At 42.5% G+C, this 26,004-nt stretch overlaps 1 protein-coding gene across 1 annotated transcript in view; it reads right to left on the minus strand.

The window, feature by feature from the left end:
• The window catches only part of cacna1c (calcium channel, voltage-dependent, L type, alpha 1C subunit), an 880,695-nt gene that overhangs the window by 380,979 nt on the left and 473,712 nt on the right, over positions 1-26,004 (minus strand). Inside the window, exons 26-27 of the mRNA XM_060902748.1 lie at positions 4,844-4,990; positions 4,287-4,488 (exon numbers count right to left, since the gene is read on the minus strand). Of these exons, the coding sequence (XP_060758731.1) occupies positions 4,287-4,488; positions 4,844-4,990 (349 nt within the window). The remainder of the gene's footprint in view (positions 1-4,286; positions 4,489-4,843; positions 4,991-26,004) is intronic.

The following is a 26,004-nucleotide window of genomic DNA, read 5'->3' on the forward strand; positions in this document are numbered from 1 at the left end:
TGACTTGGATTTTGGGATTTTGGCAGGGGATCTTCTTGCCCTTTCCCTTCTGATCCTCGAGGACTTGCATATATGCTTTGAAACTGGACAGATGCTTCAACTCAATGTGTCGTTTCAAATTTGAGAACGACGTTGTCAATGTTCTTACTTGTTTTTTTTCAGGAAAGGTGGACAGAGCTTACACAGAAAGGTAAGGTTTTTACCATCTGAGTCTTTGTGTGAAATTGTGTAAAATTGCTGTAAATAACCATGAGGAGAATCCGTCTCATCTGTGTTCTCCGTGCCGCTACTTGAACTTTCACTGGCCATGTTGCTGTGAGTGTGCGCCGGCTGTGGTGTGCGCGCTGTCTGCTGCCTGTAGCTAGGGAATGCTGGGTTATGCCTACTCTGCTCTGCTGCATCATGGGTAACGTAGTATGGAGCCAAATCATAGAGCCATCCACTATCTCCGGCTTCACACTACGTTATCCATGGTGCATTGCACACATGCGGCACCTCAGGGCAGTGAGTGACAACAACATCAGACTGACAGTGAAGTAGTAGAACGTAAAATATCTTGCAAGTAGACGTGCCACTTGATTCATCAGGTTTCATGTTTCATTCATCTTCATGTTTGTCGTTCATGTCGCATAATTTGAACGAATTCACGTTCAAGTTCTTTCATTACAAAGTTGTTGCGTTCAGTTCAAAGTTCATGGAAAAATGAGCGTGTTCAATGAACGTGTTCTTTTGAACGCGTTCATGCACAACACTAGTGCTTTGGGTCATTGTCTTGCTGCATGACCCACCATCTCTTGAGATTCAGTTCATGGACAGATGTCCTGACATTTTCCTTTAGAATTCGTTGGTATAATTCAGAATTCATTGTTCCAACAATGATGGCAAGCCGTCTTGGCCCAGATGCAGCAAAACAGGCCCAACCCATGATACTACCACCACCATGTTTCACAGATGGGATAAGGTGGATGCTGGAATGCAGTGTTTTCCTTTCTCCAAACATAACACTTCTCATTTAAACCAAAAATGTTCTATTTTGGTCTCATCCGTCCACAAAACACTTTTCCAATAGCCTTCTGGCTTGTCCACGCGATCTTTAACAAACTGCTGATGAGCAGCAATGTTCTTTTTGGAGAGCAGTGGCTTTCTCTTTGCAACCCTGCCATGCACACCATTGTTGTTCAGTGTTCTCCTGATGGTAGACTCATGAACATTAGCCAATGTGAGAGAGGCCTTCAGTTGCTTAGAAGTTACCCTGGGGTCCTTTGTGATCTCACCGATTATTACACGCTTTGCTATTGGAGTGATCTTTGTTGGTCAACCACTCCTGTGGAGGGTAACAATGGTCTTGAATTTCCTCCATTTCTACACAATCTATCTGACTGTGGATTGGTGGAGTCCAAACTCTTGATAGATAGTTTTGTAACTTTTTCCAGCCTGATGAGCATCAACAACGCTTTTTCTGAGGTTCTCAGAAATCTCCCTTGTTCGTGCCATGATACATTTCCACAAACGTGTTGTGAAGATCAAACTTTGATAGATCCCTGTTCTTTAAATAAAACAGGGTGCCCACTCACACATGATTGTTATCCCATTGATTGAAAACACCTGACTCTAATTTCATCTTCAAATTAACTGCTAATCCTAGAGGTTCACATACTTTTGTCACTGACAGATATGTAATATTGGATCATTGTCCTCAATAAATAAATGACCAAGTATAATATTTTTCGTCTCATTTGTTTAACTGGGTTCTCTTTATCTACTTTTAGGACTTGTGTGAAAATCTGATGTTTTAGGTCATATTTATGCAGAAATATAGAAAATTCTAAAGGGTTCAGAAACTTTCAAGCACTACTGTATGCCAACCTTGCCAATAAGGTTCCAAAGGGAATGTCTGCCATTACTGATGGAATTTTATAGCTTGGACACCAGGTAATTTTGAGTCAAAGGTCTCAACACATGCACATGCACACAAGAAGTTATCCAAGGTGTTGAAACATTGGTGGGTATCAGGTGTTCATAGAACAGAGTTACACATGTAACCTTATGATCTCTGAAGTTAAGTCTCCCACTATGTCTGACCATGTTGCAAATTTGCATGCCACCTCAGAATTTTAAAATAAAACAAAACAACTCAATGCTATCCTTCTAAATGTCTGATGAATGCTGAATGGTTGATGCAGGCCATGTTTTAAAGTAATCAGGTAAATTAATTTAGTTTACTAAACATTTAGACATCACAACAATTATTCCATTTCAAACACTGAATATTTCACCAGTCTGATGGTATGCTGAAAATCCAATGACTTGATTAAAGGACATTAATTAAATTCGAGAATAATTGTTCAGGAAGTAATTCAGGAAGTGTTGATCTGCAATTTTCAGGTACAACATTCCACAGTAAACAGAATAGTACAAAAAAACAATATACATTCTGTGAGTGGCAGTTTTGTATGCAGAAATGCCTTGTTGATGGTATGGTAACTGAAATAATTATGCATTAAAACTGTGGTGAACACATCAAACTTTGATGTAGATGGGCAGAAACACCACAAGAACACATCAGGTTTTGGCTTTGATCTGTTCGACCTGTTGCCCTCAGGGAGGCGCTACAGGTGCATCAGGGCAAAGACAAATAGATTAAAAAACAGCTTCTTTCCAAAAGCCATAACCGCCCTGAACTCGGATATGCTCTGACTTTATAGTCTATTTTATTTTACTATTTTACTAATTTATAATGTGCAGTACTTTATAAGGTGACTCTCTATGCAATGCTTTTATAATGTGCAATACCACACTCCAAAATGTGAAACGCAACACATGCACCTCAGGACTGTGCACCTTACACACAACACATACATCTCAGGACTGTGCACCTTACACACAACACATGCACCTCAGGACTGTGCACCTTACACACAGCACATAAACCTCAAGTCTGTGCACCTTACCTTGCAATACTTCATAATGTGTAATATTTTATCGTATAATGTGACTCTCTCGTGCAATAATTTACAATGTGACTGTCACTGTGCAATACTTTATATGTGCAATACCTCACTCCATAATGTGTAACACAACACATACACCTCAGACTGTGCACCTTACCCCCCCTTTTTTTCTCTCTTTTCCTTCCCCCCTTCCTCTCTCTCCCTCTCTACACGCTGTTTGCACTGTTATTGGAGATGCTTTAATCTCATTGTACATGCGTATAGTGACAATAAAGGCATTCTATTCTATTTTTGTCAACCAAGAACAGGAAACTGAGGCTACATTGGCCACAGGTTTACAGAAACTGGACAAGTTGGAGATTTGAAAAATGTTGTCCAGTCTGATTAATCTTTCTGCTGTGACATTCAGATGGTAGGGTCATAATTTGGCATTAAGCACATGAATTTTTAGACCAAAACTGTCTTGTATCAACAGTTCATCTGCCTTATCAGTGTGATTTTCCATCACTTGATTTCATGAGGCTTTATACAGATAACCATGGCCGTAGCCAGCTATGAGGCCACCAAGGTCCGGACCTCGGTCATTTTTAAGAGCTGAAAATACATTTGTACGCTAAATATTCAACTGGATAAAAAAAAAAAGAATAACATTAAAACGTCTCTGTAAAAAGTGCATTGTTAATTATGTTAAATGTTGATTCTGTCTTCTGTGTCTGTTTTGTGCGTGCGGCTCTGAGACCAAGAACACAAAAACGAATAAGCACGCGACTCAGGGAAGGAACGCAGTGCAGCAGACATGGGTTTTTCATGGGAACCATCAGCGTACTTTCATGAAGCTGTTAAATTTACATTTTCGAAGCATCACAGTTTTGTCCTCATTGCTTGGGCCAGATCAAACCATTAAACAAGCTTAAATTATTCTTACTCTTGCCACATACATGATTTTTTTTTTTTTCAAAACTGATGATATTCAGTTCAAACACCATTAAAAGTAATTTCAGGAATAGACCTCTTGTGTGATGTGTAATTCACCCCCCTCATTTAAATATGCCGAAAATTTTTCGGCATGCACTTTGCGCGCGCATCACGGACCTCGGTGATTTTAAAATGCTGGCTACGGCCCTGCAGATAACTCCCCATCATTTGTGTATAACTGTAGACATATCATTTGAATTTAATTTATTTAAGTCCTCACATATGAATATGACCTTTGGAATGGTAAAATGATCTTGCATTTATGTATTTACAGCTACAAAATTATCAGTTAAAGCTGAGCTCTTTCTTTACTTCTTTTTACCATAATTGTCATTTTTTTAAATTAACTTTCCTCAGTACCTGGTTCTTGTCCAGCTCACAGTTCTTGTACTCCTGCTCTCCTTGCTCCTGGAATGTAACAATGACAAAACCGACAAAGATGTTCATCATGAAGAAGGCGATGATGATGATATAGATGATAAAGAAGACAGAGATGACCACACGGTAGTTGTAGATGGGGCCAGCATCTTCAGCATGGGAGTCTATGGCTTTGTACAGGAGGCTGAAGGGCAAAGGGAACGAGAATGCAGTATATATAAATATCTGATCACATGGCTATTATTAATGGTAAATACTGTAATGTATATTTTATGACTCCCCTTTGATGAAAACATGAGCAAAATCAGTAACTTTATTATCTGCTTATTTATATACTGTATACTATGGAAACACTGCAAGAATAATTTAAGTGCAACTGCACTTAGTGAGGTAAATACAATGTACACAAAAGCACAAACAACAAATATTAAGAAGACCTCATAATGTTTCACTGAGTCTGGGGGAAGTGTGTGCGCGCGTGCGTGTGTGTGTGTGTGTGTGAGAGAGAGAATTTTCCTTCACTGCTGTATGAGACATACCCAGGCCATCCTTCAAAAGTAGACACAGCAAACAAGGCCATCATGCCTTGAAGAACGTTGTCAAAGTTGAAGTCACTGTTTTCCCAACTACGATGAGCTCTTTCTGGCTTTCCAACATTACCATCTTTATACAGAATATAAGTCCCACTGTAAACCACACACACACACACACAGAGAGAGGCAATATATATTTAACAATTTTAATTTCTCCAGTTAAAACTCACTAAGGATCTTACAGAAACTCAGGTCATGCTCCCCCCCTCCCCCAAACTAAGGTACACATTATTACATTACATTACATTACAGGCATTTAGCAGACACTCTTATCCAGAGTGACATACAACAAATTCAACATTTTTACCTAATCTGCATGTCTTTGAAATGGGAGGAAACCCCATGCAGACACATAAAAGTAAATTCACCACGTTAAAAGTTGAATTTTGAAAATAAAGTAACAAATGTAACAATGTTACTTTATTTATTAGTATTTATTTCATTTTATTACCTTTGATTATTTTTATAAGTAATGAGTGAATTTCAAATATAGTATAAAACCCAATGTAAATATGTTGTTTTTATTGGTAAAATAAAATGTGGTGTAATGCTTATGCACAGGGTGTGTGTGTGCTGTAGTGCTGCTTCCAGCTGCAGCCACCATCTAGCTCCATGAGCGAAAAGAGAGGCCGAGTGCGTAAGCCCTCTCCTGGTGGTTTTACAGCTGCCACACCAAGACTCTTACAGTACCTTCTTGCTGGCACGCCACAGGTAACGCTGAACTATGATGGATCTCGGCGCAGGTCTGAGCCCCAGAGGTGCTGTGCGCAGGCCCACCGGTGTGTGGACACGTCCTGGCACTCGCCATTCAGCCCCCTGCTGTCTTGTAGGGTAGGCCTCTTCAGGTAAAGGCTAGGAGAAGGGCACTCCGAAATCAAACCAAAGGGCAGGTGAGGCTCATCAGTCAGGGATGGCAGCTTGGCTAGGAGAGGGAAACTCTGACCACAAACCTCCACTGCCTTGCGGCTTCGGGAGTCAACGCTGAGGAAAAATCTGGAGCTGGAGTCCCTAAGGCGGTCCAACATAAACAGAGATGTTCTTCCGGCAACTCCTGCAGCCAAGCCGGCTCCAAGTGTAATGCCCCGCATCCCCTTGGGTTCAGTCAGTGCAGCTGAGAGGGGGGCCCTGTTGACTGGGCAGCACAGGGTCTCCATACAACTTGCCCAGGCTCACGCCCTGGAGAGGTCACTCCAGTCTCACTGCAAGGTGAGAGGACAACACGGAAGACAACAGTCACGGGCTATAAGTCCCCGCTTGATTGGTTGTAGAGTTGGACGCCATGGGTTGCCTTCATCGGTGGGAAGAATCATCGCATTCCACTGGTCAGCTACCGCCCGCCTCAAGCCGGGCAGCCCCCGGACGGCAAGGTGCTGACCCATCATGGTCTACCTGCTCTAGTGGGTGCCTTGAGCTTAGAGCATGTGCTCGACAAGCAGATTGTCAAACTTGCACCACGCAATCACCACAGACACAACGAAGACTCCAGCTCTTTGAATTGCAAGCTGGAATGTGCGTACCATGTGCACTAGACTATCAGACGACCTACAAGAAATCAATGACATCTGTAAGACAGCAGTGATCGACATGCAGTTGCACAGATTAAAAGTCGACATCGCAGCCCTTTAAGAAACATGTCTCCCCAAGAACGGCTCGCTCAAGGAAGATCACTACATGTTTTTCTAGCAAGGGAAAGGCACAGAGGAGCCAAGAGAGCATGGAGTTGGCTTTGCAGTCAAAAACTCTCTACTTCAGATGATTGAACCCCCTACAGATGGCTGCGAGTGTACAATCACCTTGCGCTTGTCTATGACGGCTGGTCCTGTAAACCTCATATCAGAAACACTTTTTATTGCCAGGTACGTGGACACACATGAGGAATTTGACTCCGGTTTCACTTAGCCCTCATAGTACAAAAACAAATAAAAAGTGTAAACACAAAAAACAAACAAACAACAAACCAAAAAAATGGTGCAATAGGTGCATAGTGCAAACTAATCCAGGTAAGTATGAAATAGATAAATAAAGTATACAGTCTACACAGAATGACTGTATGAGTGTGCAGATATTTTACAAGTGATATTACTGATATATGAATCTGGATTTAAGCTGTTCATCACAGAAAGGATTTTCCCTTTTGGTGCAATATGGTGCATAGTGCAAAGATGAAATAGTAAATATAAATAAGTATAAATATAATAAGTAACAGTGAGCACAGAATGACAGTATGAGCGTACAGATATTTTGCAAGTGATATTACTGATATATGAATCCGGATTTTAGCTGTTCCAAGATGGCGCTGTGGACTGTTGCCTCAGTACTTCGCTCTCTCGTACTTTCTATGTTTTTGTGTGTTTGTTGTGTTTCTTGTGCTGTTTCTCTGGTCACATACTCCAGAGAATAACTTATAAACATTGGAATAACCACCAGTAAAGTTTTTTCATCGGCTTTCATTGATCTGGAAAGTTTTCCAGAGCTACTTGTTGGAGGAGCAGCAGCTCTCTATGGATTACGCCGAGGATGCCGGAGACACCGGGGGAAGTGAGCCGGCGTGCTCGTCAGGCTGAGGCAGCGGGGGTTTCGCACTGCACTCCCGTCTATTCACCTGGCTAATGTCTGCTCTCTGGCCAATAAGATGGACGAACTGCTGCTCCTCAACACAATCAACATGGATTTTAACAGATCTGCATCCCAGACACTTCTCTCCACCTGCCTGGATTTCACCTGCACCGAGCGGACCGCGAAATGGAGCTCATGGAGAAAACGAGGGGAGGCGGAGTCTGCTTTTACATTAACAAAGGTTGGTGTACTGATGTCACAGTTCTAAACAAATCGTGCAGTCCTCATCTGGAGACGTTATGCATAAACTGCAAACTGTTTTATGCTCCGTGAGAGTTTTTCTCGTTTATTCTGGTTGGAGTCTACATCCCCCCTCAGGCATGTATTAATGAGGCATTACAACACCTGGCTGACCAGATAAACAATGTGGAGAAAAAACACCCGGACTCTTTGCTCATTGTTTTGGGGGACTTTAGCAGAGCAAACCTCAGCCACAAACTGCCAAAATATAAACAGCACATTAAGTGTCCCACCAGGGACTCTAACACTCTGGACCATTGTTACACTGTTTTAAAGGACTCATACCACTCTGTCCCCCATGCAGCCTTGGGACTATCTGATCACTGTATGGTTCATCTTATCCTGACCTACAGGCAGAAGCTGAAAGCTGCTAAGCCTGTAGTTAAGATGGTGAGGAGATGGTCCGATGAGGCCAAAGTGGAACTAGAAGCCTGCTTTGATTGCACTGACTGGAGTGTTTTTGAGGCTGCAGCCTCAGACCTGCATGAACTGACTGATACTGTGACATCTTACATCAGTTTTTGTGAGGATGTGTGTGCGCCCACCAAGACCTTCCGCACATACAACAATAAACCCTGGTTCACTGCAAAACTCAGGCAACTTCGTCAGAACAAAGAAGAGGCCTACAAAAGTGGAGACAGAGTTCTGTATAATCAGACCAGAAACACACCGACAATGGAGGTGAAAGCAGCTAAGAGGAGCTATGCTGATAAGATTAAAAACAGCCTTTCAGCAAACGATCCGACGTCAGTGTGGAGAAACCTGCAGAACATTACTGACTATAGGAGACCATCCCCCAACACTGCAGTGAACCATCAACTGGCTGATGAGCTGAATGTGTTTTACTGCAGATTTGACACATTCACACCTCTTCCCCCTTCAGTCATTAAAGACCCATTTACGTCCCCTGCCATTCTGCCACCCCCCGCCTCTGACCCCCCACCAGCACTCAAGATCTGTGAAGAGGATGTCTGTCAGCTTTTCTGCAGACAGAAGATCAGGAAGGCACCTAGCCCAGATGGTGTGTCACCCTCTTGTCTGAAGGTCTGTGCTGACCAGCTGGCTCCCATCTTCACCCAGATCTTTAATAGATCCCTGGAGCACAAGTCCCCTCATGCTTCAAATGCTCCACAATAATCCCGGTTCCTAAGAAAACCAATATCACAGGACTGAATGACTACAGGCCTGTTGCCCTCACATCTGTAGTCATGAAGTCCTTCGAGAGACTGGTGTTGTCATACCTGAAGGACATCACAAACCCCCTGCTGGACCCCCTGCAGTTTGCCTACCGGGCAAACAGGTCAGTGGATGATGCAATAAATATGGGTCTACACTACATCCTGCAACACCTTGACACTGCAGGGGCGTACGCCAGGATCCTGTTCGTGGACTTCAGTTCGGCATTCAACACCATTGTTCCAGACATCCTCCACACCAAGCTCACCCAGCTCACTGTGCCCTCCTCCACCTGTCAGTGGATTACAAACTTCCTGACTGACAGGAAGCAGCAGGTGAGGATGGGGAGCATCATATCCAGCACTCAGACTATCAGCACTGGCGCCCCCCCAAGGGTGTGTGCTCTCCCCACTGCTCTTCTCCCTTTATACCAACAACTGCACCTCAAGAGACCCGTCTGTTAAACTCCTGAAATTTGCGGACAATACAACGGTCATCGGCCTCATCCGAGATGGTGACAAGTTTGCATACAGAAGGGAGGTTGAACAGCTGGTCTGTTGGTGTGGTCAGAACAATCTGGAGCTGAACATGCTCAAAACTGTGGAGATGACAGTGGACTTTAGGAGGAGTCCCCCCACTCTGCTGCCCATCACCAACAACACTGTGACTGCTGTTGAAAGCTTCAGGTTTCTGGGTTCCACAATCTCTTGGGACTTGAAGTGCAGTGTTTTCCCCAGAAAAAAAATTAAAGCCCTAAATTCTGGCATGATAATACACAGACAATTGAGTGCCAATGGTGTGAAAGCAAGTGCCAAAGGCGCGAAGCGAAACTAGGGGGGTCCGGGGGCATGCTCCCCTGGAATTTTTTGAAAATAGATGCTCTCAGGTGCATTTTCAGGGTCTCTGAGAGGTTTTATATACATGATTATAGGATAGATTTTACCAGTGTTTCAATGATTTCTGACCTAAATAGTATTAATGTATACACATTTGAAATTTCACCTTAAAGTTCAACATGCAAGTTAAACTGTTTTGTTATAGATTACTGAGGTATATTATAGATTGAAAATCTATGGGGATCCCTTAATTACCTATGATCAAGTAGTGTTGTAACAAAAATGTGCATGAACATATAAACAGTGGTTTGCTCCATCTTATGCAATCCAATGAAGAGAATCAATCATCATGACCTCCTGTTGATCACAAAGGGATCTGAACCTAAGACCTGCCACCTTAAAATAAGTTGCTGTATTACTATAACTGTAATGATTTAGAATGTTTCAGATGCAATTACTATAATATATGTAGAACTAAGATACACTGAAAAGAAAAGTAAGGCAACTGCATACTATAAAGTTTAAATTTTGGCACTTTATTAAATGGGCTAGATTAAGATTAAAATATATATTTAAAGGAAAAGAAAACTTAATTTCTACAGTTTAAGTTTGCAGAAAGATTCTGTACTTATAAACATTTCATGAAGGGAATTTGTTTATAAGTGTCAAATGTAGCATAATTGTGAATAATAATAAGCATATTTGGCAGTATGATGTCACTGCGAGCCTTTAACAAAAGAATAATCCAGAGCCGCCTTTTGTTAAATGGATCCCAGTGATATCACGCTGCCAAAAATGCTTATGATTGTTATTTGAAATTATGCTGTATTTGACACATTTGGACAACTTCACTTCGTGAGAGTGTTTATAAGTACATAATCTTTCTGCAAACCCAAACTAATTAATTGAGTTTTCTACTCTTTTAAAGTAGATTAATTCTCCTTGGCTTTTGCTTGGCCTAATGTTGGGCAACCCTCTTATAGTCCATCTCGCTGTCATCCATGCTGATGTGGATTAATTTGTCCAGCGAGTCTTCTCCTAGCTTATTAAAATCAGTCGGCTTTGTCCATCTGGTGGGGGACAACATCGGCAGCCAATGAGATCGCTTATAATGAATCGGAAACTTCCGGGATGTCTGACGTTTTCTTTCGATGTTTTTATTGGATGGTTTGAACATGTAATCTTGACATAGCCAATAGATTAGTTTGTTTACATCATACCACGCAGACATATTACTTTGACAGAATCAACACAAACATTGGAAAAAAAGAACACTTGTTTGACACAAATATCAATCAATATGTTAATGGATCTGTTATTTGCTCTCCTATGTATCGAGTTACTTGTGTGTAGGAAAGTTAACGTATCGGTATAAATCTAAGCATATCGGATTTTAACTAAAGCGACTAAGCGTATCGGCAGGCAGAGCAAGCATATCGGGCCCAATACGCTAAAACACTTTGGGGAAAACCATGGAAGTGGGAGACCAACACAGTCACTATCATCAAAAAGGCTCAGCAGAGGTTGTACTTTCTGCACCAGCTCAGGAAGCTCAACCTGCCTAAGGAGCTGCTGACACAATTCTACTCTGCCATCATTCAGTCTGTTCTTTACTCTTCTATCACTGTTTGGTTTGGATCGGTCACCAAACAGGAGAAGAACAGACTGCAACAGACAATAAGGTCTGCAGAGAAAATTATTAGTGACAACCTGCCCTCTATCCAAGACCTGTACCTGTCCAGAGTCAGGAAACGGGCAGGTAACATCTCTGAGGACCCATCACACCCTGGTCACAAACTGTTTAAACTTCTCCCCTCAGGGAGGCGATATAGATCACTGTATGCAAAAACAACCAGACACAAGAATAGTTTCTTCCCTCAGGCTGTCTCATATGCATCTATGCAGCAAAGATGCAAGCTACTCCTGAAGCAAAAGACCAGCTCTATCAGCTGCTAGACTACATAGTGCACCAGATCCCCTTGTCTGAACACCTCTATCTCCTAGGAGATCTTAATGCCCAAGTTGGAGCTAATTGTGAGTCTTGGCCGACTGTGCTTGGTCACCACAGCATTGGGAAGATGAATGAGAATGGCCAGAGACTCTTAGAACTGTGCTGCTATTGTGGCCTATGCATTACCAACACTTTCTTCCAAAACAAGACTTGCCACAAAGCATCTGGATTTGGTCATAACAAAGTGCCCCTCCCTCAACAGTGTGAGGAACACAAGGGCATACCACAGCACTGACTGTGACACTGACCACTCACTCATTGTGTCAATGATAAGGCTTTGACCAAAGAAAATCCACCTCTTAAGGAAGAAATGTCAACCAAAGATCAACACCTGCCACACTACCATCCCAGCCAAAAACCAAGAGTTCCTGCAATGCCTCGGAGAGTCAATGCCAAACATCCATGCACAAACTGCTACAGACAGGTGGAACTCACTTCGTAGTGACATCTACAAAGCTGCTGCCCAGACATATGGAAAAAAGGAGCAGAAGAATGCAGACTGGTTTGAGGCAAATATCGTGCAACTGGACCCTGTCATCACCACCAAGGGAGAAGCTCACCTTAAAGCATATACATAGAGCCATGGCCTCACTTTCGTTTATAAATGCCTTGAGACCTCAAGAATGGCACAGGAATAGTTTTAAGCATGAACAATAAATATAGTAATTTTTATGATTAAAGTGATTTATATAGGTAGCGGTCTGAGTGAATGACCTTGACATCTGTAACGTCGCAACAGGAAGTCTATTGGTCTCATCACCACTTACGCTATAGTAAACACAGAGTTGACTGTAACTCCGATCCTCCATTTTGAGCCAATTTATTGCCATGCCACATCGATGTGTTGCTGGCTGGTACAGCAACATGACAGAAGCTGGATTTACGTTGCATTCATGGCCCAAGAATGTTCAAACTGCAAAGATTTGGACGCGTTTTGCAAGAAGTTCACAGGCACATTGGGCGCCTATGAAGTGGTCTCTGCTCTGCACATTTTATTGAAGACTCATATGGGACCTCTGATCTGTTGAGGAGTGTTGGCTATAAGCCTGTATTGAAAGAGGGTACAGTATCAACAATTAAAGGAAAAGAAAGCTACAAGAAAAGGAAAGTATTTATTTATTTATTTATTTATTTATTTATTTATTTAAAAAGGAAAGTGAGTTCAGTTGCACCAGTCTTCCCGGAGTGAGACAAGGGTTGTTGCTAAAACCCGGGAGGGAACGGGACGGGACATATCACTCAGGCAGTGACCTCCCTGCAGTTGTTGCTAAAACCTGTGACATCCCGTTCCGTCCCAGGTTTTAGTAATTGCCTGAGCCCAGCAGTAATGGCAGAATACACAGTATGAAGAAAAGTGAATAAGTGGAGCAGCCATCTTATTTCTAAACTGGATATTGCTGCCATCTCGCCCTTACATGGAAGAAGTGAATGAACAGAGAACTGAACAAACAACTGAAAGTCAGATTGTTTCAAAAACAATCGGCCACAATATTGGCCTTCAAGACGTGAGAACACAGATGGGCAAGCCCAAACTCTCATTTGGATAAACAAAAACACATTGTTTATCTGCATTTAGATAAATACATGTACATGTGACTAACAGCTACAGAGGTATCTCGCTGCTCAGCATCATTGGCAAAGTCTTCGCCAGAGTGGTACTCAGCCAACTGCAAGTTCTTGCAAACCGAATCTACCCTGAGTCTCAGTGTGCCTTCAGAGCTCAGAGATCTATGGTGGATATGATATTCTCAGTATGACAGCTCCAAGAGAAGTGCCGGGAGCAGCAGATGTCATTGTGTATCACATTTATTGACCTCACCAAAGCCTTCAATTTAGTGAGCAGAGACGGTCTCTTCCAGCTCCTGCGCAAGATCGGCTGCCCTCCCCAGTTACTCAGCATCATCACTTCTTTCCATGACAACAGGCTAGGAGTAGTGAGCTATGACAGAGAAACCTCAGAGCCTTTTGCCATCAAGACTGGGGTAAAACAAGGTTGTGTCCTAGCGCCAACTCTGTTTCGCATATTTTTCTCCATGCTGCTAAACTTTGCATTTAAAAACTCTACAGAGGGCATCCACCTGCACACAAGAAGTGACAGGAAGCTATTCAACCTGGCCAGACTACGTGCAAGGACAAAGGTCCACACTATGCTCAGAGAACTGCTCTTCGTGGACGACTTAGCCCTGACCGCCCACTCTGAAGAAGACCTCCAACTCCTCATCAGTCAGTTCTCCACTGCATACAAGGATTTTGGTCTAACGATTAGTATCTAAAAGACAAAAAGTTATGGGTCAGAATGTTCCATCACCTCCATCCATCTACATCGATGACAAAGTGCTTGAAGTGACCAGCAGCTTCACTTACCTGGGCTCCACTGTCAGCTGTAACCTGTCCCTTGACCACAAGCTGGACAAGTGTATTGCCAAGGCTGCAGTTGTCATGGCCAAACTCAACAAGAGAGTCTGGAGCAACAACCTCCTGACAAGCAACACCAAGGTCAAGGTTTACAAGGCCTGCATCCTGAGCACTCTTCTGTATGGCAGCGAAACATGGACTACATATGCCAAGCATGAATATCATCTTGAAACCTTTCACCTACACTGCCTTCGGCACATTCTCGACATCACATGGCGCAATAAGGTTACCAACACCTCTGTACTCGAGTGTGCCGGCTGGCTTAGTATGCATCTCACCATCTGTCAGAGAAAGCTTCGCTGGCTGGGACACATGCACCACATGCACGATAGTTACATCCCCAAAGACCTCTTGTACGGTGAACTGGCATTGGGACAGCGCGCAGTCGGCTGACCTCTACTCCGCTTCAAAGATATGTGCAAGTGCAACAACCCCGACAGTTAGGAGCGACTAGCAGGAGACAGGGAAAGATGGCACCACGCAGTCTGCTCTGGTATCAAGAGAGGAGAGGAGAGCTGCAAACAGCAGCTGTTAGAAAAGTGGAGACGAAGGGAGCAGAGGCAACAAGATCAGGCCCTCAACTCACGATCAGACTACACCTGTGTCAACTGTGGAAGAGATTGCCATGCGAGGATCGGACTACTCAGCCATTCCCGACGCTGCTCACAACCGGACTGACGACCACCCTAGGCGCTACCATCATCTTCCGAGATGGACGGATGCCACCATTGGTAAAATATTTTTCCACTAATAAATAGGAATGAAAACCAATAAATATTTGATTGCATGAATTACACTTACAAAAACCAAATGCATTGCAGTATACTGGAGTATTCCTAATTTTTTGTCCTTATTAACGATGTAATAATAATAATAATAATAATAATAATAATAATAATAATTATTATTATTATTATTATTATAATATCATCATTTTCTTTTTTTTTCCACCAAAAAAAGAAAAAATATAGTAGGCATTACACATGTAAAATCAAATGCACTGCAGTACAGCCAATTATTCCCATCAACAACAGCAACTAGAATTTAAAATTAAGTGTTGTTTTTAATTTTAATAATTTTTATTTTGGTAAAAATGTTTTATATATAAGTTCACCAGTTTGCGATGCACCCGCTCTCTCCTGCAATCGTGTCTGTAAATGCCTGCACACCCTGATAATTACTGTCAGGCAGAAGAGACAGTTGCAGGTAAAAGGCTTTACTTTTACACCAGGCAAACAAATCCAAATCAAAGAGACAAATGGGCAAAATAAGGCAAGACTAGTTTCAGAAACCAAAGCACAAACAAAGATCAAAACAAAAAAAGCAATCATGGTCAATAAGGGGGTGGCACGTTGGTGCAGTGGTTAGCACTGTTGCCTCACAGCAAGAAGGTTCTGGATTTGAACCTCATGCCTGACACGGGCCTTTCTGTGTGGAGTCTGCATTCTCCCTGTATCTGCATGGGTTTCCTCTGGGTGTTCTCGTTTTCCCCCCACCATCCAAAGACATATGGTTAGGTTAACTGCCTACTCTAAAGTGCCCATAGATGTGAATGGTTGAGAGGAGAAAACCTCTATAATAATCCAGTAGAAGGCAATGAGAAACCACTACCGTAATTCTTCCATAGAAACTGATGGCTGGAGCAGCTATGTCACTGTCGTGATATGCCAAATAGACCAATAAGGTTTTGTATGTCAGATGAGGCTATACTGAATACTTCATGTTTACTAAGTCTGATGTTTAGTTTACATGTACCCGGCTATGTATAGAAACAGATAACCCTGCCTCTCCATTTTCAAAAATATCCACGATTACACCAGACCATTCTCCAAAATATCTGCATTTACACGGCTCCGCATAGATACGTGGCCAAGCGCTATTATGAGCATGCCAAACATATAGGTGGCAGTATAAGGAGAAGTATAAAGCCATATTAGCCTATCAGAATCATGAAAATACAAATGACATGACGGCGGTGGCGATGCTGCTAAGCAGCAAGTCTTTGTCTTGGTAGGAGGAAAAGTGCCTGAAAAACTGCGACCCTCCTCACAGTCCTTCTCCTCTGCTCCTCATAAAGCAGTTGTAGTCCTATTTGCAAATGCAAACAAACCAAAAGTGTTTACAAATATGTAAAAAGGACGACCACCCGTGTTGCATCCATGAGACCATCAAACCAAAATATTGAGCGCCTGATGCAAATATTGTTCTGTGACGCATATCGTGACGTCGGGAAAACCTAAAACTCCGTTTTCCACTATTTACACGCAGGCATGAAAACAGAGCTTTCAGAAATCTCCACTTTGCCTGGAGTTTTCAAAGATATCCGTTTTCAGTGACTGAAACCTCCGTTTACGTGTAAATGAGAGGTACAACCGCATAAATAAATATGCATCTTCGTAGATATCTCGCTATGTGTAAATGGGGCTTTAGTGTGCTTCTGTGTGTGTGTGTCTGAATGAATCCAGATGTACTTGATTAGTAATCAGGTGAGCTTGAACTTGCATAGCAGGAGTTGGAATCCTATATAGCCATGTTTATAGACCACAATGTCTCAGGAGACAACAGGGCAGGTCTCCCCCTAGGTCATGGCCCAAGACATTCAGGATGCTGTGCATGAATATCTTGGCATAGTTTTTTTTTTTTTTTGGGGGGGTTGAGGATATGCTACCTTTCCTTGTTGCCATAGCCCTCCCAGATGATCATGTAGTGGAGTTTACTCTATCTTCAAAGTGAGCTGAAGATCTCTTTAATGATGTATGTAAGGATTTATTCTTAATAATTGTAAAGGATTTATTCTGTTCAGCTAGAAACAGTTAAAAATGACCTTCTGGTCAACTAGACATTGTTTAAAAATTCCATTTCTGTCGTAAAGCTGTGTTCTATCTTAAGAATAGGCTGTACATCAGAACATTATTGATAAGAAATGGCCTTTGATATCTGTCTGAACATCCTATCAGAATATTTTGCTTATTGACGTAATTAAGATGTGACCTGCTCAGACCAAGGTCTCCTCACTCACACACACATGCATATAAATTCTTCTGTAATCTTTTGTCTTTCAGCGAAGCTGTGAATAGAGACGGTGAAACTAATTTCTGGGTTCCTGTCTTGTTTCACAATTCGCCCCAGAGCTCTGGGTGACACGAGGGGACCGATCTGCAAGAGGGTAATCGCTCCGGTTGGGGCAAGAGGAAGAGATGGTAAATCTCTGACCTAACAATTTGGGGGCTCATCCGGGATACTCCTGATCAGGTAAGAAATCTCATTTATTTTAAGGGACTTCCGCCTGGTTGGTAGTATCCGAAAACCCATTCATCTCCGTGTGATTTGCCACAGAATGATTAGTGTATCCCCGTGAAGAAGCTGCCACAGGAAGAATTAGTGTGCGTGTGTCTGTGTGAGTTACCACAGAATAATTTATCTCGAGACGGTCCTTTCATGTCACCATGGGGGGAAATTGTGTTAAGGTGCCCAGACCGGACCCCGAGGAAACCCCACGGAATTGGATGAATTGCTGTGGTTAGACAATTTGGCCAGCTGGACTGAATCCCAGCCTCAGTTTTGACTTATCTTCGTGCAGGAACTTTTAAACCTCGGTACGGCACATAGACAAATATACGAGAATGGGATTATATGATTAAAGGCTATTTAGAATGGGTCAGAATGAAACCAATATGGGGTGATTTTCACGGAATTAAAAAAAAACAAACCTATATCCAGATTTAAGTAATCATTCATGCCCTGCTGATAGCGCTCCCAGCATTATTATTACCGTATATTTGGGACTATAGGACACACTTAAAATCCTTAAATTTTCTCAAAAATTGACAGCACGCCTTATAATCCAGCGCGCCTTATGTATGATTACTTGTTGTGCTTACTGACCGATTTTATGTGGTACAATGTGCTCAAAAAATTTGTCGAAATGTGTAAGTACGACTTTGGTAAGCAACGAAGCCGCTCTGCTCAATGGACATTCGGAGCATTATGGTACGCTGTGTCACTACCTGATCGGCCTCGTAACAGGACCCCTGAGCAGTCTACAAGACTGCCTGACTGTAATGTTTAAACTAGAAATGCATTCATGTAAGGCAGCCCGGGCCCGGAGTACACACTAGCAATAATAAACCGATCAGAGACGCTTACCCCCGCCACTTTTTATATGTAATACGTACTGTGCTTCAACATTATATTACAGTACATTTGTGTGTACGTAAAAGGACCCCCAAAATGGCACCTGTTAAGAGGCATGCTTACGAAGTGTGTTTCAAGCGGGTTGGAAGAGGAATGAATCAATAAGTGAGTGTATTTTTCTGTACCGGTATTTGGTGTTACAACTGAGTGGAATAAAGTTTGATTTACCGGACTGTTAATGCACCTTACAATCTGGTGCGCCTTATGTGTGAACATAGACACGTTAATTCACAGTGCGCCATATAATCCGCCATATAAGCCTTATTGCCCAAAAAATACGGTATTTAAAAAGCGTTCTGCATCTGATAAAACTTGTAGTGTGCACGTGCTCTTATGCTGCCTCTCATCTCTAGGCAACAGTCACTTCACAAATCTCTGCCTCACAGGCAAACAGGCAGGCAGACCTGAAAACAAGCAAACGAAAATTCTGAACATATAGGCTAATCCTAACTAGCTCGTGTTCTTGGCAATTTTTTTTAATTCACTGAAAGAAATAAAAAGGCTAAAATTTGTTTTGTTCATTTCAGTTAATTCATGTTCCTCCTAATTTTGAACAATTTTGAACTACTGATAGGAAATGTTCTGATTAAAGGTTTGCTGAATTTTAAACCTCCATACATTTGCCTTTAAAAACCATGGAGGATATGGAATGGATAGGCCTTTAATGTATTTAGTTAACCATATTTTTTTTCAGCAAGAAACAGAGTTAACAAATGTTTACTTGAAGAATGTTGGGGAAAAAAAATTTGTCTTTCCAGTGGTGTTTATAAATCGGAGACTTGGGTTTATCTTTATTTAACCATTAAGAAGAACGTCATAAATTATCATGAAATCACAATTTATTATGATACATTGGCTTGTATAAGTATTCATTGTCCTTGAACCTTTCTGCATTTTGTTGCACTGCAACTTGGAACTGAAATGGAATTGACATGAAACTACACAAAATATGATTCAATATTCATCCTGTTTATGTTAAACAATACCCTCTCTCTGAATCTAAGGTTCAGGGGATTGATGGCATCCTACAGTCTCTTCTCGAGCAAGGCATGGTGAGACCGTGTACCAGCTCATACAATACACCTGTCAATCCAGTACCTAAACCTGATGGTACCTGGCATTTTACGCAGGATTTACGCAAGATTAATGAACTGATTGTCCCTGTTGCACCCATTGTACCTGACGTTTCCTCTGTAATGTCACAAGTTCCTGCTCATCATTGCTGTTTTTCTGTTATTGATCTCTGTTCTGCCTTTTTCAGTGTTCCTGTTGAAGAGCAGACACAGCCTTTGTTTGCCTTCATGCACAGGGGGAGACAGTATACTTGGACACATTTGCCTCAAGGTTTCATTGACTCTCCTGCTGTTTTCTCAGCCGTAGTTCATGACGCACTCTGTGACCTCTCCCTCCCCCAGGGCTCTGTGGTCCTGCAGTATGCAGATGATCTTCTGGTATCTGCTGAGTCACCAGAAATCTGCCAAGATGCTTCCTTACGCCTGCTCCAACATCTGGCACACAAGGGCTTTAAGGTTTCCAGGACCAAGCTGCAATATTGCATGGACACTGTTAAGTATTTGGGGTTTGAACTTTCACAAGGTTGTCGTAAGCTGTCATCTGATCGGGTGCGGGTGATTCTAGACACAAAGCGCCCTGCAACTAAACATGCACTGATGGATTTCCTGGGTCTTATCAATTACTGCAGACAATAGATCCCTGACTGCTCTTTATATGACAAGTTTCTCTGTTCTGCAATCTCTCATCATGATCCACTGCAACACCCTTTGACCTGGACTGACGCTATGGTGGACGCTTATCACTCCCTCAAAAGAGCTCTTTGTTCCACCCCGGCCCTGGGTTTACCTGATTACTCCAAGCCCTTCCATCTCTATGCCTGTGAACACCAAGGCACAGCCTCTGCGGTGTTGGTCCGGGAGCATGGGGGGGTGCGTCCTTGTGCGTTTTTATCTAAAACATTAGACACTGTTGCTCAAGGCTTACCTGCGTGTCTAAGGGCTGTCGCCGCATGTGCTCTGATGGTTTTAGATGCAGAAAAATTGGTTTTGTCTCACTCACTGATCTTGCACTCGTCACATCAAGTTCTGAATTGTATGCTCTTACGCGTGCCTGTATTTTGTTTCAGGGCAAGGATGTCACAATCTACACAGACTCTCGTTACGCCTTTGGTGTGGCTCATGATTTTGGGAAGATTTGGCAGTCTCAAGGCTTCCATGCCACAGATGGGAAGCCCATTTCTCACTCTACCTTAGTACAAAATCTCATTGATTCTTGTCATCTCCCTAGGTCACTCGCCATAGTTAAAACTAAGGCGCATGCCTCGGGAAACACACCTGAAATCATGGGTAATTCTCTTGCTGATCGTATTGCAAAACTTGCTGCTGCCTCTGGTGTCATGTCTCCTGGTCTAGATCCTTTGCCGTGTAATACCTCTTGCCTCGCCAGCGCGCTGATTCCTGACTTAGATCTTTTTTCTTTACAGGCTTCAGCCTCTCCAAATGACTCTGCCTTTTGGCATTTACAAGGCACTTATGTTGCCTCTGATGGCCTATGGTACAGTCAGGATGGCCGCCTTTGTCTTCCATCTCATTGCCTTCCCTTTCTTATGCGCGAATTTCACGGCGTGACACATCGCGCACGAAGGGGGATGAAGGGGGACATGAACAAACTTTTTTGTATAGCCAATTTAAACAGCTCGGTGGACTCAATCCTCGAGAGATGCCTCATCTGTGCACAAAATAACCCCCTCTAAAGCAGGCGCGGAACATGAGTGTTTACCCATACCTATGTCTCTGTTCCTAGAATGGCAAATTGACTTCACACATATGCCTCCCTGCGGGCCATTTAAATATCTCCTGGTGATTGTGGACAAATTCTCTAAATGGGTAGAAGCCTTTCCCTGTTCTTGAGAAAACACAAAGGTAGTTACTCGTATTCTGGCAAAAGAAATAATACCTCGTTATGGGGTTCCAGACGCCATAGACTCAGACAAAGGTACCCCTTTTACCTCGAAAGTCACACAAAACCTTTGCAAGTATCTCTCACTAAACTGGCGTTTTCACATTCTGTACCACCCTCAATCCTCTGGTATCGTAGAATGTACTAATCGAACATTGAAAGACAAACTAACTAAGGCCATGCAGGCCACAGGTTCGAAGAATTGGGTAGACTTATTGCCAGCCACTCTGGCTGAAATTCGTATGACACCAAGACCTAGCCTAGGGGGATACTCCCCCTATGAAATTATTTTTGGAAGACCTTTCCCTCTCCCCTGGAAGAAGGGAACTCCGTCTCTGGGTACCTCTGATTTGAAAACACATATGGATGAGTATTCTGCAGCCCTTATAGACAAGTTGCATAAAATTTGTACCAAGGTCAATAGTACAATATCGTCTCCACCAGCAGCACCCACACACCCCTTTCACGTGGGAGACAAGGTGCTGGTGTGACTTTTTAAACGATTTGGACAATTGGGAGAACCTAGATATAGTGGGCCTGCAGAAATAGTCACCATTACTCGTACTGCTGTTTTAACTGACCTTTTTCCACAGTGGATCCATGCCACGCGATTGAAGAAGACCCCATAACAAAGCTGTGTTACAATGACAAGTTTGCTATTAACGTTTTCTCTGTGTCCCTCTCTAGTCTCTCTCCTCTCTAAAGTCTGTACAGGGATCCTGCAGGAGCTGAGGATCTTCAGATCACTTCCTGCAAGAAGCCATGAACAAAGAGGGGAAGAGATCTCGCGCCCCGTCTGGGACCAATCATCCTCACTACAACCATGAAAATCCTCATCATGAGCTTCGTGGCCATTCTACTGCTGCTCGGAGCAGGGTTACCCACTCGAGCTGGACCTCGAGACAACATCTTTTGGCAATTCGCTAACTGGACTGCACGAGCGCACACAAATGAAAGTTATGTCTGTCATCTAATGCCGTCTTCTACCATTATTACATGTCCACCTTTGCCTCTATGCTCTGAAGCTCTGTATTATGCAATGCTAAACCAGACTTCTTCAGTATCTAGCACGGAAACCCCTGCCATTGTCTTACAGGACTCTGTTCTCACTACTCTGCAGGTCAATATGCCCTTTAATTTCATTTTCCCTCATTGTTTTAGAACAAATTACTCTGAAGGAAGTAGCGTGTATTTGGGACAAATTAAGAGGCTTTGAGTTTCTCTAAGCTCCGGTGAGGTGGGACAAGGGCTGATAGGGCATGCCCGCCCTCTGAGCACCAATACATGTCAAGAAGAGCAAGGATTAACTCAAGCATACATCTAATCCTAATTCTCGATGTAATTACATATATGATCAGAATACTGGGGTGTGATACTAGTTATATCTAATCTAGTATCAAAGAGGGGAAATTGTAAGGATTTATTCTTAATTGTAAGGATTTATTCTTAATAATTGTAAAGGATTTATTCTGTTCAGCTAGAAACAGTTAAAAATGACCTTCTGGTCAGCTAGACATTGTTTTAAAATTCCATTTCTGTCGTAAGGCTGTGTTCTATCTTAAGAATAGGCTGTACATCAGAACATTATTGATAAGAAATGGCCTTTGATATCTGTCTGAACATCCTATCAGAATATTTTGCTTATTGACATAATTAAGATGTGACCTGCTCAGACCAAGGTCTCCTCACTCACACACACACCCACACACGCACACACATGCATATAAATTCGTCTGTAATCTTTTGTCTTTCGGCGAAGCTGTGAATAGAGATGGTGAAACTAATTTCTGGGTTCCCGTCTTGTTTCACGATTCGCCCCAGAGCTCTGGGTGACACGAGGGAACTGATCTGCGAGAGGGTAATCGCTCCAGTTGGGGCAAGAGGAAGAGATGCTAAATCTCTGACCTAACAATGTAAGTGGGCTGTCCTTCTGTTTCAAGGGGTGTGAAGGAACTTCTTTGACCAGGGGACCAGGTTTGACAGATTTGAGGCATGAAACATAAAAGGAGGGTGCAAGGCAGCAATGGAATTGCAGATTAAGGTTGTACATGACATTGCTGATTCTTTGCAGTATTTTGAATGGTCCAATGTATCAGTGAGACTATTTCTTGCAATCCTGGGTGACACAGATGTCATTGGTGAAGAGCCAGACCCTATCACCAGGCTCAGAGAGAGAGGGAGAGGTCTTACCCCAGTGTTGGTCTGTGAAATCTTTACCAGTGCTACTTATTTGAGGTGTTGGTGGGTATCTTTCCACACTTGTTTGCTTTGTTGAAACCATTCATTGACTGCAGGGAAATCCATTGTCCACTGGTTTGTAGGTTGACTGATACTCCCAGTTTCTGCCAGAAGTCTCCCCATAGTCGAGATGTGAACTGAGTGGGAGGCTTGTTCTCGGGCCATGTTGATTTCTTTGTCCAGCTCACCGGTGAGGACAAACTGGGGCCATGGTAAATTTAACTCTTCACTGCACTTTTGAGAAGGGGCTGGATGAAAAGGAATTTGCTTTGGTGTTCTTTGAGCAAGGATGATCTGAGATGATCTAAACTAGAACCTTGAGAAGAAGAGCACCAACCTTGCCTGTCGTGGATTCAGTCTTTGTGAGGTCTTTATATATTCCAGGTTCTTGTAATATATGTAGATCATGAATGGATATTTATCTCCTTCCAGCTACTCTTCCAGTGCAAATTTCATGGCCAGGAATTCTCTAATGCAATGTCATAATTTCATTCTGTAGGAGAAGACTTCCTGGAGAACAAAGCCATTGGATGGAGTTTGGGCTTTTCTCTATCAATGTATACAATGAATTGTTTGGAATATCAGACAGGATTTGTAGTGAAAGTTTATTTAAGCTGCTTGTTAACCTTATGTACTCCATCTGAGATTTTGCAGCTCTTTATTGAGCAAATCTGTGTGGGGGCCCTGATGAAGCGGACACCCTGAATAAACCATGTAGACATTTGCAAACTTCAGAAAGCACTGTAGCTCCTACACAGTCATTGATATTGGCCAGTCCTTGACTGCTGAAACTTTAGCTTCATGCATAACAACTCCCTTGGGGCTAATAATGTATCCTAGAAATTAGATTGAAATTGCATTAAATTCACATCTTCCTCTTTGCTATAGAGCGTATTCTCCAAGCATTTAAGCACCTGGGTTAAATGGTCCATGTGAGTCTCTTTGGAGGGGGCATAAATGAGTGTGCTGTCTATATAAGCAATAACAAACCTGCCTAGCATATCACATAGTACATCATTAATAAGGCACTAGAACACTGCTGGAGCCAAAGTAAGATCATGTAGCATCACACAGTACTTGAAGTGCCAGAGGCGGTACTGTTTAACACTCAGCACCCTCTTGGATGCAGATAAGGTTATATGCACTGCATCAGTCCAGCTTTGTGAAAATCTTTGCATTATGAAGCTGTTCCAGTATCAATGAAACAAATGGGAGCAAGCAGCAACATTTGACCATGATTTGGTTAAATCCACATTAATCAGTGTAGGGCCGAAGACCACCACTTTCTTCTCAACAAGGAAGAAGTTGGCTGAGGCTGGAAAATGTACTATTGATTCAGGGTTTCATCTATGTACTCATCCATAGCTTGAGTTTCTGTGGCTGAAAGGAGGTAGATGCAATTGCATGGCAGCATGGTGCCTCCCCTGAGGTGGATGGCACAGTCAGACACACAAATCACAGCACAGTGAAATTCTTTTCTTCATGTAGTAAGTGTGACTGGCTCAGTGCTGCTGAGCTGATTGATAAACTGCATGATATTTGTTCATTCAATTTCTATACTGTTTATTCATTGTAAGTCACAGGTGAGCTGGAGGTAATCCCAGCTAACATTGGGCAAGAGACATTGCTCACTTGTATGTGCATGCATGTGTTCACTGCTTCAGATGGGTTAAATGCAGAGGAGGAATTTCACTGTGCTTAAGTCTGTGCTTCAGTGTATGTGTGAAATAAATAAAGGCTTATTGTCTTGTCTTGAGAAGCTACCCCAGAACGGTTGTCAATCTATAGCAGAGCTAGCACAGAGATACAGACAGCCATTCACACTCAGTTAATGTCTGACCTTTCCTTAAAGCTGACAACCTGGCATTTTTAGCCATCTAGGGTTATTTCAGGTTGCCAGTGCCCTCAGTCTATTTTTATTAAAACTTATGAAAAATATATATTCACAAATGTACAGTAAATAGCGTTAATAAGGGTAATAAAGGTGGTGGTGGTTGTTGCTGCTGCTGCTGCACCACCATTTGGGTAATTTAGGGTAGCCAGTTGACCAAATCTGCATATCTTTGGACTGTGGGAGGAAACTGAAGCACCCAGAGGAAACACATGCAGTAGAGTTTGCTTGTGCTGCTCTACGCAACTCCGTGACCATATGCAATTTTTTTCCTGTGGTGTGCCTGCTCTCATGCAGAGTCACCTTGTCTTAAATTAATCATTTCTCATATATTGGCGTCATGAAAAAATAAATGTGTTAGAAAATATAGCAGGCAGGTTCAAATAAAAAAAACAGCAGGAATGGGTGGAATTGATCAACTTTTTTTTTAGAATAGAATGCCTTTATCGTCACTATACCCATGTACAATGAGATTAAAAGCAACTCCAATAACAGTGCAAACAGTGTGTAGAGAAGA

Source organism: Neoarius graeffei, chromosome 21, assembly GCF_027579695.1.
Source record: "Neoarius graeffei isolate fNeoGra1 chromosome 21, fNeoGra1.pri, whole genome shotgun sequence".
In the NCBI taxonomy this organism is placed as follows: Eukaryota; Metazoa; Chordata; class Actinopteri; order Siluriformes; family Ariidae; genus Neoarius; species Neoarius graeffei.